Below are 19,085 nucleotides of genomic sequence, written 5' to 3' on the forward strand. Positions count from 1 at the left end.
CTCCTGACCACCCCGGATGTACTGCAACCACCAGCATCCCTTTTGTAAACAACCCAGGGGTGCTGGTGAAGTCTAAAAGGGGCACGCACACTGGTAGTTCTCTTAGCCTACCGTGAACCGCAGGTAGAGTATGTGGGCAGGCAGAATAGGAATGCTGAAATAGGCATCCTGCAAGTTCATTGCTAACCTCCATTCTACTGGGTCCAGGAGGACAAGGATTGAGCTGATGTGAACATTTGATCTTCTACTTTTTCAGAAAGAAGTTGAGATGGCGCAGGTATAGGATAAGACGAAGGCCTCCCTTCTTCTTGGGCACCAGAATGTAGCAGGAATAGCAACCGCGATCCACTTCTCATGGAGGCACCCTCCTGATCGCTCTCTTGGCCAAGGAATAAAACACTTGTAGATGAGCAAGAGGAGATGGTCCATCTTCAGCTGGCCGTAAGTGGGTGGCGTGGGTGGAGGGGTGTCCAGAAAGGGAATGGATTAGCCCCTTTGGACTATCTGTAAAACCCATTTGTTGGATGTTATCAACTGCCAGCGGTGAAGGTGATGGCGTATCCTATTCCCCACACAGGATGCCCATGTTGGCAAGAGGGCAAACTAAAGGGTTGGAAGGCGGCAGCTGCCGGACTGGGGGGGGGTAGGGAGGGTGGCGGTCAGGAGGGGTGGGCTGGGCCAGTCTCTGGCTAGTGGCCCCATGCAGTCTGTGGGAACCGCGTCCTTAGCTGCAAAATGGCTGGGAAGATTGGTGGGAAAGAACGCAGCTATGAACCCCTTCCATAGCCATGACAATTATATTACTTAGCAAAACAAAGAAGAATCAGATGTCCTGCAGGCCTTCAGTGAGACGCATGCACATGACAGCGCAGCCAGGGTGTAGGTATGCGCAGCAGAGAAGCACCTTATTATATTTTGTACACTTGCCTGTCATGCGTTTATTGGTTTTATCTTTAAACTGCAATAGGGAGGGAAAACTGTCGCACACAGGATGATTGCCTCTATGTTCCCACAGGAAAAGGGACAAGTAGGAGACAAACATTCCCCATAAGCCAGGCTTGAGCCATTTTGGCTTGCCCACCAACCTCCTGGGCACGCTCACCTTTCAGAGGCCAATACTCATTATTTTTCTTGTGACATGAATGCGTCTGGCCCTCACCTAAGACTTTAAGAGGTCTGGGCTCTCCCAGCAACATGAAATGTTCAGAACCGCCCTGGGGGCTCTCACCTGCACAGCTTCCCCGTGGTCTCTTCTACTTCTCCTGATGAAGGGCTTCGATGAAGGCTTCAAGTTTTTCTTGGATCTCACGGACTTTTTCTGTGAATCAGAAATTTTGTTTTACTAGACAAACTGCTTATTTCTCTGTTAACCATGCAAACATAAAAACAGACATTGGGTAAAAAAAAGCCTTCATCTACGGAACAATATCTGCGATAAAATAACATACACTCTCTCAGTGAGGCAAACAATACTTAAATATTACAAGGACATAGCATCCAGGCTTCAAAGTGGTAATTTGTTCTGGTTTCTTCGTTATAAGATCTTCTTCTGGAGTAGAGGGAATTACTCACTTGGAGAAGTTACCTTTGGTAACAATATTTCTGGTGGAGATAATCTTCCTGCAGATTGCTAATTTTAGGAACAGCCTTTAGGGATTAAACGTGATTGACTAGATTTCTCACCAGCAACAACGATCGAGTGTTGCCAGATGGTGCCACGCAGTCCAAGCCGTGCCTCTGCCTGCTGGGGGTGATGACATGTCAGGCGGGCACCACTATGGTGGTGTCAGTTCCTTGGTACTCTCTACATGCCAAGAGGAAGTGAGATGTCACCAATGATGCTTGCATAACTTTGGATCTTATCATTTTAAAGAGCTAACGCCCGAAGGGGGTAAAATATCCACCAAAAATACTGTTACATAAGATAAATAACTTTTTCTACAGATGAATACATCTTTCTGTAGAGTCCTCACCTTGTGAATGAGTTCCAGGGCAATACTGCCTGGGAGGTGGGATTGAGAAGTTAAATTATATAAAGTAAATACTACTGGTGCAAAGAACTCATCACTTGGATTGTGAGGCAGTAGTGCTTGTCAAACACATGCAAAGATAACCTTCTGCTGCACCAGTTTAGCACCTGCCCTGTGGCATGAGATGGATCAGTTGCCCAAGTCTAACCTTACAGTGTGAGTTGGAGAGTTACTCCTTCTATTATGAACAAGACTCCAACACTCACCAGCAGAGTGCCCACCCAAAGACACTAGATGGAATCAGTCACTGGGAGGATGTTCTGCTGTGATCAGTCACATGCACCTACCCCAGTGCCCCTCCCCTAGCATGAGATGGACCTTCAGCTGCCCACTTCTAACCATATGGTGAGTTACTCCTGTTCTTAACACCTGCCTAGCACCAACACTACACTTTGGTGCAGCGTTCAGTTACGCACTGAGAGGATCTGGTGCTTTGGACATGCCGTGTATACTCGTGCACCGCCCATGATGTGCACGACATGAACTTCACCAGCCCAGCTCCAACCAAATGATGTGGGATGGAACACAACTCATTCAGTACCCGCTTCACAATGTGAGATGGAGAGTTACTCCTTCATGGGATATTCTTCAGTCATCGACACCGGACCAGTGTCCACCTCGTGACACGAGGAGGATGGAGCTCTTACTTTAGTGGTACTTCCTCCTCTGAACACATCACCTACAGTTGTGTTGCACACATCTGATGGTGGAAGATGAAGAGTTACTCCTTCAGACAATCCTCAGCTCTCAATAGGTCCCCTACACCCAAACCACACCATGGTGCAAGGTGGAGTTAAACAATGAGAGGACCTTCAGCTCTGAACATGTAAACAACACCCACTCGTCTCCCACTCAGAGCATACGCTGCAGTAAAAGAGGGTCCTCTTCCAGCCAAATTCCCACACTACAACACAAGATAACCTACACCCCACACAGCAGCTGCCCCACAATGCAAGATGGAGATTTACCCCATCAGAGTATCATCTGCTCTGAGCATGTCTCCTGCACCTGCCCACACCAACACCACAAGGTAGAGTTGCTCATTTAGACAATCTTCTGCTTTGGACAAGACATCTAAACACACCCAGTGACCACCCTATGCATGAGACGCACCTCCCACAGCACAGCACCCACCAAACGACACGAGATGGACCTCCACCCTGTGGTGCAAGGTGATCTTCACCTTTCCAGCCTCCACCCTGTGGTGCAAGGTGACCTGTCCAGGCTCCACCCTGTGGTGCAAGGTGACCTCCACCTGTCTAGCCACCACTCTGTGATGGAAGGAGACTTCCCTTTGTTCAGCAGCCACCATGTGGTGCAAGGTGACCTCCACCAGCCCAGCCTCAGCTCTGTGGAGCAAGGTGACCACCACCAGCCCAGCCTCAGCTCTGTGGTGTAAAGTGACCTCTGCCTGTCCAGGCTCCACCCTATGGTGCAAGGTGATTTCTGCCTGTCCAGGCTCCACCCGGTGGTGCAAGGTGATCTCTGCCTGTCCAGCCTCCACCCTATGGTGCAATGTGACCGCCACCTGTCTGGCCTCCACCCTGTGGTGCAAGGTGACTTCCACATGTCCAGGCTCCACCCTTCAGTGCAAGGTGATCTCCCACCTATCCAACCTCCACCCAGAGGTGCAAAGTGACCGCCGCCTGTCCAGCCTCCACCCTATGGTGCAAGGTGACCTCCACCTGTCCAAGCTCCAACCTGCGGTGCAAGGTGACCTCCATCTGTCCAAGCTCCAACCTGTGGTGCAAGGTGACCGCCAATTGTCCAGCCTCCACCTTGTGGTGCAAGATGGGACTTACTCATTGAGAGGATACTCAGCTGTGAACATGTAAACTACACTCGTTAAGGGTCCATCCCATGAGCTTGAGAGGGAATGCTGCCAGGCTAGTGCCAATCCTATATTGTGAGATGGACTTCCACTCACCCAGAACCCACACAATGACTCGAGTAGACCTCCAACCTCTGAATGCCCACTCTACAGCAAGAGATGGCTCTTTACCCACCTTCTGGAAGGAGACGGTCCTCCACAAGCCCAGCACGCACCCGATGGAGTGAGATGCACTGCCTGCTGCCGACCACCTACCATATGGATTGAGATGGACTGCCAGCTGATCAATACCCACCCTACTGAATGAAATGGACCTCCACTTCTCGCTGGATGTGTGACGAACCGCCGCCTGCCCAGCTCGAACCACATGATGTGTGACAGACCACCACAAGCCCAGCTCTAACCCCATGATGTGTGACAGACCACCACATCTGGCTGGATAATGTGTGATGGACCACATTTTGCCCCTCTCTAGCTGGATGTGTGACCAAGAGTCACCTGTCCAGTTTTAGCCAGTTGACGTGTATTGGACCGCCACCTGCCCAGCACTAGCCGGATGATGCGTGACGGACCACCACCTGACCAGCACTAGACAGGTGATGTGTGACGGACCACCACCCTCCTAGCTCTAGCCAGCTGATGTACTTGCTGGAGGATGTGAGATGAACCACAACATACCACAGGTCTAGCAGAAAGATGTGTGATGGACCACCACCTGCCCAGCCCAGCTCTGGACAGATTATGTGTGACGGACCCCCAGCTGCCCAGCTATAGCCGGATTATGAGCGACAGAACACCAACTGCCCAGCTCTAGCCGAATGATGTGTGATGGACCACCACCTACTCAGCTCTAACCACATGATGTGCGAAAGGCTGCACCACCAAGATGTAGCTGGATTGTGTGTGATGGGTCACCACTTGTCTAACTCTAGTTCATGTTTGATGGACCATCACATGCCCAGCTCTGGCCGGATGACGTGTGATGGACCGCCACCTGAACAGCCCAGCTCTGGCCAGATTATGTGTGACGGACCACCACCTGCCCAGCACTTGCCGGACGACGTGTGATGGACCGCACCCTTCCAGCTCTAGCCGGATGATGTGTGACAGGCAGCCACCTGCCGAACACTAGCTGGATGATGTCAGATGGACCACCACATACCCCAGGTCTAGCCGGATGACGTGCGACGGGACCACCACCCCCCCAGCTCTACCCACGCAGGAGATCCACCTGTTCGGCCTCCCTGTCTGCAGTGAGGTGCTGTCAGAGCCTGGTGGTCGCTTGTGGTACAACATACCCCCCACCCCAAGAGAGTTCTCAGGCCCTGGAGACCCGACAGCTCAACCTCTTCATTTGATATTTTGTAATGACTGAATGGACGGGTCTGGGTGCCCCGTGCTTGGGATAGTGACGTCCCCTGGCAGCGGAGGGCGGCGTCTGGGGGCAGGAAGGCCCACCCTGGTCCTCATTGACTGGCTGTTTACCTACGGGATGAGCCCTAAACCCATTCACGCAGACTCTGCTCCCATCATGAATACTCCATAATCCCCCAGCTCAGAGACCTGGTCCCGGGGGGCCTTTCATCCGGGGGTCGCCAGGCTCCGTCCCTTTACAACTTTCTGCCCTCGCCTTAATCCGCGAACAGCATCAAACAGAACCGCGCCCCCCCTCCCGACGTGTAACTGTGTCTGGATGCAAGGTGCCCCCAGATGGAGGCCGGGGGACCCCTTTCACGGGCTTGTGTGAGACGGATTTACAGCTGAAAGAGTCATTGCGTGTCGTTTTTTATCAGAAATAGCAGCCAATGGACCAATCCTGCGACAAGAACTCGGGCCCCCAGCAGCCCCCAGCATCCAGCAGACCCCCCCTCCCCGCAGCCCTACACTGCAAGATTAAACAGGGCTTTAATTACTGCAAGGGGCATGTCTCGATCACCGGAGATCCCAAGAGATTGGCACTGTTGCCCACTGAAGCCTGTGGCACATATGAAGGCACTGCACGGACAAGAGAGTCCTAAAGGCAGAATCTACAGCACATCTGTGATCCCCGTGTGCGGTGCTGGGAAGACCCTCATATAATGCAGCCACTAGATTTGGGGGGAGGGAGGGGGGCGAAATCGCACTCCTTTCAGGAAAATACCTTTAATTATTCTATAAAAACAGAAACACAACGTAGGGGGTCTCCCGGGTATGGACTGACCAGCCCTGCCCTAGTACATGTGACCGCTGCACAGGTACTGTCCCCCGGGTGTGCACTGTCCCGCCCTGGCCTATGCCTGCGGAGAGCAGCTCACAGGACATGTGACCCCAGGACAAGTACTGTCCCCCGAGGGCGCACTGTCCAGCCCTGGCCTATGTCAGCATGAGGGGAGCTCACAGGACATGTGACCCCTGGAAATCTACTGTCCCCCGGGTGTGCACTGTCCAGCCCTGGCCTGTCAGCGGGAGGGGAGCTCACAGGACATGTGACCCCTGGACAAGTACTGTCCCCCGAGGGCGCACTGTCCAGCCCTGGCCTATGTCAGCATGAGGGGGAGCTCACAGGACATGTGACCCCCTGGAAATCTACTGTCCCCCGGGTCTGCACTGTCCAGCCCTGGCCTATGTCAGAATGAGGGGAGCTCACAGGACATGTGACCCCCTGGAAATCTACTGTCCCCCGGGTGTGCACTGTCCAGCCCTGGCCTGTCAGCGGGAGGGGAGCTCACAGGACATGTGACCCCTGGACAAGTACTGTCCTCCGAGGGCGCACTGTCCGGCCCTGGCCTATGTCATCATGAGGGGAGCTCACAGGACATGTGACCCCAGGACTGTCCCCCGAGGGCGCACTGTCCACTCCAGGCCTATGTCAGCGGGAGGGGAGCTCACAGGACATGTGACCCCTGGACAAGTACTGTCCCCCGAGGGCGCACTCCGAGGTCGCACTGTCCAGCCCTGGCCTATGTCAGCGGGAGGGGAGCTCAGAGGACATGTGACCCCTGGATAAGTACTGTCCCCCGAGGGCGCACTCCGAGGTCGCACTGTCCAGCCCTGGCCTATGTCAGCGGGAGGGGAGCTCACAGGACATGTGACCGTTGCACAGGTACTGCCCCCCGGGTGTGCACTGTCCAGCCCTGGCCTATGTCAGCGGGAGGGGAGCTCACAGGACATGTGACCCCTGGACAAGTACTAAGTACTGTCCCCCGAGGGCGCACTGTCCAGCCCTGACCTAGCACAAGTGACCGCTACACAGGTTCTGACCCCCCCCCCACCCCTGGTTGTGCACTGTCCAGGCCTGGCCTATGTCAGCATGAGGGGAGCTCACAGGACATGTGACCCCTGGAAATCTACTGTCCCCCGAGGGCGCACTGTCCAGCCCTGGCCTATGTCAGCACGAGGGGAGCTCACAGGACATGTGACCGCTGCACAGGTACTGCCCCCCGGGTGTGTACTGTCCAGCCCTGGCCTATGTCAGCATGAGGGGAGCTCACAGGACATGTGACCCCAGGACAAGTACTGTCCCCCGAGGGCACACTGTCCAGCCCTGGCCTATGTCAGCATGAGGGGAGCTCATAGGACATGTGACCCCCAGGACAAGTACTGTCCCCAGAGGGCGCACTCCGAGGGCGCACTGTCCAGCCCTGGCCTATGTCAGCATGAAGGGAGCTCACAGGACATGTGACCCCAGGACAAGTACTGTCCCCCGAGGGCGCACTGTCCGGCCCTGGCCTATGTCATCATGAGGGGAGCTCACAGGACATGTGACCCCAGGACTGTCCCCCGAGGGCGCACTGTCCACTCCTGGCCTATGTCAGCGGGAGGGGAGCTCACAGGACATGTGACCCCTGGACAAGTACTGTCCCCCGAGGGCGCACTCCGAGGTCGCACTGTCCAGCCCTGGCCTATGTCAGCGGGAGGGGAGCTCACAGGACATGTGACCCCTGGATAAGTACTGTCCCCCGAGGGCGCACTCCGAGGTCGCACTGTCCAGCCCTGGCCTATGTCAGCGGGAGGGGAGCTCACAGGACATGTGACCGTTGCACAGGTACTGCCCCCCGGGTGTGCACTGTCCAGCCCTGGCCTATGTCAGCGGGAGGAGAGCTCACAGGACATGTGACCCCAGGACAAGTACTGTCCCCCGAGGGCGCACTGTCCAGCCCTGGCCTATGTCAGCGGGAGGGGAGCTCACAGGACATGTGACCCCAGGACAAGTACTGTCCCCCGAGGGCGCACTGTCCAGCCCTGGCCTATGTCAGCGGGAGGGGAGCTCACAGGACATGTGACCCCTGGACAAGTACTGTCCCCCGAGGGCGCACTGTCCAGGCCTGGCCTATGTCAGCGGGAGAGGAGCTCACAGGACATGTGACCCCAGGACAAGTACTGTCCCCCCCCGAGGGCGCACTGTCCAGCCCTGGCCTATGTCAGCATGAGAGGAGCTCACAGGACACGTGACCGCTGCACAGGTACTGCCCCCAGGGTGTGTACTGTCCAGCCCTGGCCTATGTCAGCATGAGAGGAGCTCACAGGACATGTGACCCCAGGACTGTCCCTCGAGGGCGCACTGTCCAGCCCTGGCCTATGTCAGCGGGGGGGGAGCTCACAGGACATGTGACCCCTGGATAAGTACTGTCCCCCGAGGGCGCACTCCGAGGTCGCACTGTCCAGCCCTGGCCTATGTCAGCGGGAGGGGAGCTCACAGGACATGTGACCGTTGCACAGGTACTGCCCCCCGGGTGTGCACTGTCCAGCCCTGGCCTATGTCAGCGGGAGGAGAGCTCACAGGACATGTGACCCCAGGACAAGTACTGTCCCCCGAGGGCGCACTGTCCAGCCCTGGCCTATGTCAGCGGGAGGGGAGCTCACAGGACATGTGACCCCAGGACAAGTACTGTCCCCCGAGGGCGCACTGTCCAGCCCTGGCCTATGTCAGCGGGAGGGGAGCTCACAGGACATGTGACCCCTGGACAAGTACTGTCCCCCGAGGGCGCACTGTCCAGGCCTGGCCTATGTCAGCGGGAGAGGAGCTCACAGGACATGTGACCCCAGGACAAGTACTGTCCCCCCCCCCGAGGGCGCACTGTCCAGCCCTGGCCTATGTCAGCATGAGAGGAGCTCACAGGACACGTGACCGCTGCACAGGTACTGCCCCCAGGGTGTGTACTGTCCAGCCCTGGCCTATGTCAGCATGAGAGGAGCTCACAGGACATGTGACCCCAGGACTGTCCCTCGAGGGCGCACTGTCCAGCCCTGGCCTTTGTCAGCATGAGAGGAGCTCACAGGACATGTGACCCCCAGGACAAGTACTGTCCCCCGAGGGCGCACTGTCCAGCTCTGGCCTATGTCAGCGGGAGGGGAGCTCACAGGACATGTGACCCCTGGACAAGTACTGTCCCCCGAGGGCGCACTGTCCAGGCCTGGCCTATGTCAGCGGGAGAGGAGCTCACAGGACATGTGACCCCAGGACAAGTACTGTCCCCCCCCCGAGGGCGCACTGTCCAGCCCTGGCCTATGTCAGCATGAGAGGAGCTCACAGGACATGTGACCGCTGCACAGGTACTGCCCCCCGGGTGTGTACTGTCCAGCCCTGGCCTATGTCAGCATGAGAGGAGCTCACAGGACATGTGACCCCCAGGACAAGTACTGTCCCCCGAGGACGCACTGTCCAGCCCTGGCCTATGTCAGCGGGAGGGGAGCTCACAGGACATGTGACCCCTGGACAAGTACTAAGTACTGTCCCCCGAGGGCGCACTGTCCAGCCCTGACCTAGCACAAGTGACCGCTACACAGGTTCTGACCCCCCCCCACCCCTGGTTGTGCACTGTCCAGGCCTGGCCTATGTCAGCATGAGGGGAGCTCACAGGACATGTGACCCCTGGAAATCTACTGTCCCCCGAGGGCGCACTGTCCAGCCCTGGCCTATGTCAGCACGAGGGGAGCTCACAGGACATGTGACCGCTGCACAGGTACTGCCCCCCGGGTGTGTACTGTCCAGCCCTGGCCTATGTCAGCATGAGGGGAGCTCACAGGACATGTGACCCCAGGACAAGTACTGTCCCCCGAGGGCGCACTGTCCAGCCCTGGCCTATGTCAGCATGAGGGGAGCTCATAGGACATGTGACCCCCAGGACAAGTACTGTCCCCAGAGGGCGCACTCCGAGGGCGCACTGTCCAGCCCTGGCCTATGTCAGCATGAAGGGAGCTCACAGGACATGTGACCCCAGGACAAGTACTGTCCCCCGAGGGCGCACTCCGAGGTCGCACTGTCCAGCCCTGGCCTATGTCAGCGGGAGGGGAGCTCACAGGACATGTGACCCCAGGACAAGTACTGTCCCCCGAGGGCGCACTGTCCAGCCCTGGCCTATGTCAGTATGAGAGGAGCTCACAGGACATGTGACCCAAGGACTGTACCCCGAGGGTGCACTGTCCAGGCCCCGCCTAGGTCAGCGGTCGGAACCTCACAGGACATGTGACCTTGGGCAGGTACGGTCCCCTGGGTGTGCACTATCCAGGTCGGGCCTATGTTAGCATGAGGGGAGGTCACGGTGTAGGAAGCTGGCCTGGTGTGTGGCGAGCACCTATGGTGTTATCACCTTATAGGTCGAGGGATCCCTTATTCGTGAACTGTAGGCAGTGCCTAGAAGCTAGGCTCTCTAATGGCAGCCGTGGATGAGCAGCCAAGGCTTATCTAGGAGACATGCAAAGCTCATGCATTACCACTGTAGTCACACAGTACTCACACACATGAAAGAACCACACAGTGTTACAAAAATAAAGTTACATTATTTTGGTAACAAATACTATAATACTGAATAGGCAGTCCCCCACCTGGAGGTAAGTAAACACAGTATTATATAAATATTAGTAAACAGTAAATAGCATAGAAAACAATAAGCATTGGCAAAAGTATAGGTAAACAGTGAGGATCTTAGGGGAGGGCCAAACCACATACTAAGAAAGTGGAAGGTGAAAGGCAGTCCCCGACCCAAGGATGTGGAATTAGTAGAGGGGAGGTGGAGGAACTAGGAACCCCAAGAGGTGAGTACCAGAGTGACCGCCAGCGACCAGGAGAGCTGAGGTAAGTATCTGTTTTTCCCCAAGCCCTGGACTGGTGGAAAACGGTTTATGGAAGGAGGGCACCAACTGTGCCCTTCAAAGCATACTGATGGCTTGGGGAGACTACCCCGCCCAAGCCATGTAACACCCACTTCCAAGGGGAGAAGGTGTTGCCGCCCTCTCCCACAGGAAATCCTTTGTTGTGCCTTCCCCTGCCTGAGCTGGTCAAGCAGCAGGAGGACAGAAACCTGTCTGTGGGGTGGCAGCAGTGTGGCTGCCCCGAAAAAATAAAATAAAAACTAAGACTGGTAGAAGCAATACTGGGGGTCCTCTAAAGAGCCCCCAGAGAGCATGGAATCATACAACTAATACTGACAACAGTATGGGGGTATGATTCTGACATGTTTGATACCAAACATGCACAGGTTCGGAGTTACCATTATGTAGCTGGACACAGGTCCAGTAAACGGCTAAAATGGCTTCCCGCACTTAGGAAGTCCTGTGCAATAGAACTGGAGTTTGTAGGGGCACCTTTGCTCATGCAGGGGTGCCCTCACACACAGGTACCTGCACTCTGCCCTCTGGGCTAGGAAGGCCTACCATGGGGTGACTTACAATGACCTGGTGCAGTGACTGTAGTGAAAGGGTGCATGCACCTTTTCACACTGGCTGCAATTGCAGGCTTGCAGACACTTTGCATGCCCCCCCACGGGTATCACAATACATGCTGCAGCCCATGAGGAACCCCTGGTGGCACAATGCCCTGGGTACCTAAGTACCATAATACTAGGGCCCTACATGGGGCACTAGTATGCCAATTGTGGGGTGTGCAAAGTGTTAGGTAACCAAATTTAGAGGGAGCGAGCACAATCACTGGGGTGCTTGTAAGCAGGATCCCAGTAAAGACAGTCTAAGTATACAGACAGCAGACAAAAGGTGGGAGTTACCATGCAAAAAAGAGGGTACTTTCCTACACACAGGACATGTGCACTGTCCAGCCCTGGCCTATGTTAGCGGGAGGAGAGCTCATAAGACATGTGACCCCCTGGACAGGTACTGTCCAGGCCCGGCCTATGCCAGCGGTCGGGAGCTCATAGGACATGTGACAGCAGGACAGGTACTGTCCCCCCCCGTGTGCACTGTCCATGCCTGGCCTACGTTAGCATAAGGGGAGGTCACAGGACATATGACACCCCCTAGACAAGTACTGTTTCCCGTTGTGCACTGTTCAGCCCTGGCCTAGGACATGTGACCCCTGTATAGGTACTGTCCCCTGGGAGTGCACTTTCCAGGTCTGGCATATGTCCGCGGGAGGGGAGCTCACAGGACATGTGACCGCTGGATGGGTACTGTCCCCCGCGTGTACACTGTGCAGGTCTGACCTATGTTATCGGGAGGGGAGCTCACAGGACATGTGACTCCTGGACAGGTACTGTCCCCGGGTGAGCATTTCCCCGGTGTGGCCTATGTAAGCGGGAGAGGAAACCTCTTCTGACGCAGGGCCAGAGACATCACCGTCGTTTGAAATGTCACGGCCATTCGCACTCTGAGCCCAGGTGCAGGCTAGCATCAGTGGTGCAGTGTGGCAAGAGTCAGTCGCCCTTGAATCTTCATCCTCAGTATGGCTGTAGGCCAGGTACAGCCAGCATCGGTGGTGTACTGTGGCGGGAGTTAGAAGCCTTGAATCCTTACCCTGTGTGGCTGCAGTCCTTACCAGGCATTGCAAGGGCAACAGATCTGAAGCTAAACCACTCCACTGTCTGGGTGAATCTCTGAGCCTTAGGTGTGCTCTACCAAAGGAACATCCCTGAAGTTTGTCTGACATTCACTGACTACGCACAAATATTTTCTTCCTACCTTGAGGTCTTCAAAGTTAGTGTTGTGGTCAGCTCCATGGCAGTGTCTGAATCAGTGCTGGAGAAGGCTCCGAGACAACTGATGATGGCGCTTGGTAGGTTCCATCTCTTGGGTGCGAATTTTATCTCCTCTGACTGACAGGCTGATCCAATCAGAGGGTCTGCTACTTTTGAATCACGGGTGACCCTCAAATCATAAGGCCTGTCTGTGTCATGCTCAATGCATGTATAAAATATGTATAGGATGAGCTACTGGGCTTCAGGACAGGCTCTTGGTATCAGCCCGGGACATTCTCCAGAGAGGAATTTTATTTACCTCCAGACTAGGAGGCACTGACCATCATCCCTCCTAGCAGAGTTAGGGCAGATAAACACAGATAAGAGGAAGTGTCTACCCCAGCCCACCAGGCTTCTCCAAGGAAAAGGGAGGAGCACGGGGAGCTGGAATGTCAAGCAGATGGACTCAGCTCACCATTCTCCCCTAAGGAACCTACTGGCTCTCAACCGCACATCCCAAGTAGACATAGGCAACAGGACCACAGGTAAAGAAGAAGGCACGGGCTTGATCAGGATGGTGGCTAGTAGCCCTCCCACCCTCCCCCACCAAGGACACAGGTATCGCGGACTATAGATTTATTGCTGCCACCACTGTGGTAGAGAGGGCAGTAATCACTCTCTCTGAAATAGGGGTGCACTATGCATGCCCCCCTCGACCTCCGAGCTAAGCTCTAGGGTCTAAGTCCATGTAAACAGTAACATCCCCAGTGAACATACATGTTTGGCATGTTCACTGAGGTAGGATCCAGAAACCATATAGTAACTTTTAAGTGGCTTGCCTGTAGATCACCATAAGGCGGGGGAAGCACACACTTTGAGACACGCAGAAGACTTATCGTCCCAACAGTTGCCCTGTGGGAACCTTACGCTCCAAGGAGCAGGCCTGGGCTGGTGACAAGCCATACTCCGGATGCTGCACTGGGAAAAGCTTGAAGTCGGATGCCACAAGTCTGATCTGATTATTATGAGAAGTTAAAACAAGGTCAGCAAGCCTAGCTTTTATTGTGAAAAGCGTTTCTCAAAACCAGTGGGTTTTCATCACACTGTGTTACTGTCTGCAGACACGTCTTACGTGTGAAGTCAGATTACAGTAGTGTGGGGTGAGGGGGGGGGCGCTCGACGCTCACTCTGACAAACCCAGGGGAATTCACTGCAATGAATATTTTTAAGCTCAATTCAGAGGGGCTGCGTAGGGTTGTGCAAACTGCATCTTCACATAGTTGGAACTGAGTGCAGGACTTTGTGTGTGATACACCTGGGTTGGTTATGGTGTCAGGTCAATGCTAAAGGCTATAGGTGTCATCGGTTCCTTGGGAAGAGTTATTCCAGATTTCACAATTCTTTATTGAGAATTATAAACAGGGAAATAACATCACGCACGGCGTTGACAATACAAAGCGGCACAATGAGCTTTCTCTGTCAGTTCAGCAATCGTAACCGCCTGAACCTCAGTGCGCAACACGTGCCACACGGATACAAACACTGAGTACTGTCCTAACCCATCAACGACACCGAATGACCTTCCATGCAGCAGCCAGGCCTAGTGGAGCTGCCAATCCCTGCCGGGGTGCGGTGAATGAAGGGAGGGCCCGGAGGAGGCCTCGTCCTCTGGGGCCACAGACACATCCCTGCTCCGGCGCCTTGTGCGCTCTTCGTCTATCAGCTCTGAATGGATGAAATGAGGAACGTGAGGGGGGGGGTCAAAGGACCCGGGAGTCACCCCAGAAACCCCCAGCGCGGGGGGGTGGGGGCATGGGTGAGACGCCCCCACCCTGGGCCGGGATTTACCACTCGCACAGACAGGTCTGGGTCAGGGGGCAGTGGGCGTCCCCCCACCGCCTCCTTCTCCCCAAAGGGGCCAGGCTATCCACAGAAGGGTGGGCGCTGCTCAGGCCTTTCCTGTAGCGGGTACAAAGGCCATCCTAGCGCCTCGACATGTGGTCCCTGCTTTCCAACAGCTGTAAACACTGGGCTGCGAAAGGGTTTGTGCAGGGGGGAGGGGATAACAGATGCTTAAACTAGCAGCTCATTAATGCGCTGAGAAGTCTGAGACACACGACGAGGAAGCGCTAACCGCTCTGCAAAGACCACCCGAAGCACTACAAGAAATACACACAAGACAATAACCAGAGTCCGGTACAAAGACGCCATCCTCAGCGCTGCTGTCGGATCCCAACACCAACCCCATGGATGAGTGAGTGAGTGAGGAGAGGGTTTAAGTGAACTGCTGAGGTGTACTCAGTAAACAGAAGCGCCTAGAGAGAGCAAACAGCACCTCAGCGTTTAAACAGCGGAGGAGGGGAGTACGGTGGCCACAGTTAACCCACAGAAGTCCCACGTCCTGCCCTGTGGTGGAAGATGGAAGGCAGTGGAGGGATGGCGTTGGAGGCAGTGGATGGATGGAAGGCAGTGGATGGAAGGAAGGAAGACAGTGAAGGCAGTGGATGGATGGCAGTGGATGGATGACAGAGGTTGGGTGGATGGCAGTGGATGGAAGGCGATGGATGGATGGATGGATGGCAGTGGATGAAAGGCCCTGGATGGACGGAAGGCAGTGAAAGCAGTAGATGGACGGAAGGCAGTGAAAGCAGTAGATGGACGGAAGGCAGTGGATGGATGGCAGTGGTAGAATGGCAGCAGTGGATGGATGACAGAGGTTGGATGGATGGCAGTGGATGGATGGCAGTGGATGAATGGATGGAAGGCACTGGATGGAAGGAATTGGATGGATGGCAGTGAAGGCAGTGGATGGATGGCAGTGGATGGATGGATGGCAGTGAAGGCAGTGGATTGATGGAAGGCAGTGGATGGATGGAAGGCAGTGGATGGATGGAAGGCAGTGATGGCAGTGGTTGGATGGAAGGCAGGGATGGCAGTGGATGGAAGGCAGTGATTGGATGGAAGGCAGTGAAGGCAGTGGATGGATGGAAGGCAGTGGATGGAAAACATTGGATGGATGGAAGGCAGTGAAGGCAGTGGATGGAAGGCATTGGATGGATGGAAGGCAGTGGATGGATGGCGGTGGAGGCAGTGGGTGGATGGAAGGCAGCGTTGGCAGTGGGTGGATGGAAGGCAATGGATAAATGGAAGGCAGTGGATGGATGGATGGATGGCGGTGGACACAGTGGATAGATGGATGAAAGGCAGTGAAGGCAATGGGTGGATGGAAGGCAGTGAAGGCAGTGGATAGATGGCAGTGGATGGATGGGAGGCAGTGATGGCAGTGGATGGATGGCGATGAATGGAAGGCAGTGAAGGCGGCGGATGGAAGGCATTGGATGGATGGAAGGCAGTGAAGGCCATGGATGGAAGGCATTGGATGGATGGCAGTGGATGGAAGGCATTGGATGGGTGGAAGGCAGTGAAGGCCATGGATGGAAGGCATTGGATGGATGGAAGGCAGTGAAGGCAGTGGGTGGATGGATGGATGGCAGTGGATGGAAGGCAGTGATGGCAGAGGATGGATGGATGGATGGAAGCCAGTGGATGGATGGCATTGGATGGATGGATGGCAGTGAAGGCAGTGGGTGGATGAAGGCAGTGGATGGAAGGCAGTGATAGCAGTGGATGGATGGATGGAAGACAGTGAAGGCAGTGGATCGATGGCAGAGGAAGGATGAAGACAGTGAAGGCAGTGGATGGAAGGCTGTGGATGGATGGAAGGCAGTGGATGGAAGGCATTGGATGGATGGATGGCAGTGAAGGCAGTGGATGGATGGAAGGCAGTGAAGACATTGGATGGATGGCAGTGAAGGCAGAGGGTGGATGGATGGCAGTGGATGGAAGGCAGTGATGGCAGAGGATGGAAGACAGTTAACGCAGTGGATCGATGGCAGAGGATGGATAGAAGACAGTGAAGGCAGTGGATGGAAGGCATGAAGGCAGTGGATGGATGGCAGTGGATGGAAGGCATTGGATGGATGGATGTCAGTGAAGGCGATGGATGGATGGCAGTGGATGGATGAAAGGCAGTGAAGACACTGGATGGAAGGCAGTGGATGGATGGAAGGCAGTGGATGGAAGGCAGTGGATGGATGGAAGGCAGTGAAGGCCATGGATGGATGGCATTGGATGGATGGAAGGCAGTGAAGGCAGTGGATGGATGGGTGGAAGGCATTGGATGGATGGATGGCAGTGAAGGCAGTGGATGGAAGGCAGTGATGGCAGTGGATGGATGGCAGTGATAGCAGTGGATGGATGGCAGTGAAGGCAGTGGATGGATGGCAGTAGATGGAAGGCATTGGATGGATGGAAGGTCAGTGGATGGACGGCAGTAAATGGAAGGCAGTGGATGGATGGAAAGGCAGTGGATGGATGGAAGGCAGTGAAGGCAGTGGATGGAAGGCAGTGATGGCAGTGGATGGAAGGCAGTGATGGCAGTGGATGGATGGCAGTGGATGGAAGGCAGTGGATGGAAGGCAGTGGATGGATGGAAGGCATTGGATGGATGGAAGGCATTGGATGGAAGGCAATGGATGGATGGAAGGCATTGGATGGATGGCAGTGGATGGAAGGCAGTGGATGGATGGAAGGCAGTGAAGGCAGTCGATGGAAGGCAGTGAAGGCAGTCGATGGATGGCAGTGGATGAAAGGGATTGGATGGATGGATGGCATTGAAGGCAGTGGATGGATGGATGGCAGTGGATGGATGGCAGTGGATGGTGGATGGATGGCAGTGGGTGGAAGGCACTAGAATGAAGGTTCTGGTACTGACAGAGGAGGAAGGATGACTGTATAGCATTGCATGGCAGATGAGGCTGAGGGCGGCAGTGCCAGGTGACAGTAGTAAGAGGCTGCCACTGGCTGGCACTTCACTGCAGACTGGGGCAAAGGGCAGCAGTGCCAGGTGACCGCAGTAAGAGGCTGGCACATCACGGCACACTGAGGCAGGAAGTGCCAGGTGACAGCAGTAAGAGGCTGGCAATCACGGCAGGCTGAGGTAGGCAGTGCCAGGTGACGGTAGTAACAGGCTGGCAGTGACAAGCACATCATGGCACGCCGAGGGAGGCAGTGCCAGATGAGAGTATTAAGAGGCTGGCAGTGGCTGACATCATGGCACGCCGAGGGAGGCAGTGCCAGGTGGCAGCAGTAACAGGCTGGCAGTGATTGGCACATCATGGCACACTGAGGCAGGCAGTGCCAGGTGAGAGCATTAGGAGGCTGGCAGTGGGTGACATCACGGCATGCTGAGGGAGGCAGTGCCAGGTGGCAGCAGTAACAGGCGGCAGTGATTGGCACATCATGGCACGCGGAGGGAGGCAGTGCCAGGTGAGAGCATTAAGAGGCTGGCAGTGGGTGACATCATGGCACGCCGAGGGAGGCAGTGCCAGGTGGCAGCAGTAACAGGCAGGCAGTGACTGGCACATCATGGAATGCCGAGGGAGGCAGTGCCAGGTGAGAGCATTAAGAGGCTGTCAGTGGCTGACATCATGGCACACTGAGGCAGGCAGTGCCAGGTGGCAGCAGTAAGAGGCTGGCAGTGATTGGCACATGGCACGCCGAAGGAGGCAGTGCCAGGTGGCAGCAGTAAGAGGCTGGCAGTGGCTGGCACATAACGGCAGAGTGTCCGTAGCCCAGTGTCTCAGAGCGGAGGAAGGGTGCAGCGGGCACCACAACCCCCCTGGCAGGGTACGGAAGCCTGCTGGGGTCCACTTCTGACCCTGCAGCGCGGTGTGTGTGGTAAATGGCACGTGACTGCCAAGGGAGGCCCCCACCCCAAGGGCACCCCCTCCCCTCCCCCCACAGGGAAGTGCTGGGGGTCACACTCGTGGCCGAGGCTTCACTGCTGTAATAATCAGGATTCTTGCAGCACCAGCTCCCTGGCAGGGGCGAGGGCCTCACTGCAGGGCACGTAGGGTGGACAAGTCCAGACAAGTGCCCCTGGGTCCGGAGGGCGCTGCCTGGGAGGGGTAAACACCGGCCGGGGGCACCGGGGCATGGCTAGGGGTGGGGGGCGGCACTGGTCGTGTAGAGGAAGACACTGGGGGGCACGGCCCATACCCTCAGCACAACCGGGGGAGAGGGCTCAGAACGTAACCAACCTCCACCAACTCCGAGCAAAGCAAAACAAAGGGCACACGGCTGTACCCAACCATAAGGAGGCCAAAAGAGGAGAGCGCACAACGGCTGTGCCCACACCCAACCTCGACCAGGAGTGAGAGGGGCACACTCCTACCAAGGAGGGAGAGGGGCACACATCTGCCAAGGAGGGAGATGGGCACACATCTGCCAAGGAGGGAGATGGGCACACATCTGCCAGGGAGATGGGCACACATCTGC

At 55.7% G+C, this 19,085-nt stretch overlaps 1 protein-coding gene across 8 annotated transcripts in view; it reads right to left on the reverse strand.

The window, feature by feature from the left end:
- Positions 1–19,085, reverse strand: part of OPA1 (OPA1 mitochondrial dynamin like GTPase) — a 278,588-nt gene that overhangs the window by 32,499 nt on the left and 227,004 nt on the right. For all 8 annotated transcript variants that reach the window (XR_011199307.1, XR_011199308.1, XR_011199309.1 and 5 more), the window contains one exon: positions 1,229–1,318. Coding sequence is in view for 5 of the 8 variants with exons in the window: in XM_069212739.1 (XP_069068840.1) it covers positions 1,254–1,318 (65 nt within the window). In the remaining 3 variants the exon portion in view is untranslated. The remainder of the gene's footprint in view (positions 1–1,228; positions 1,319–19,085) is intronic.

Source organism: Pleurodeles waltl, chromosome 11 (genome assembly GCF_031143425.1).
Source record: "Pleurodeles waltl isolate 20211129_DDA chromosome 11, aPleWal1.hap1.20221129, whole genome shotgun sequence".
In the NCBI taxonomy this organism is placed as follows: Eukaryota; Metazoa; Chordata; class Amphibia; order Caudata; family Salamandridae; genus Pleurodeles; species Pleurodeles waltl.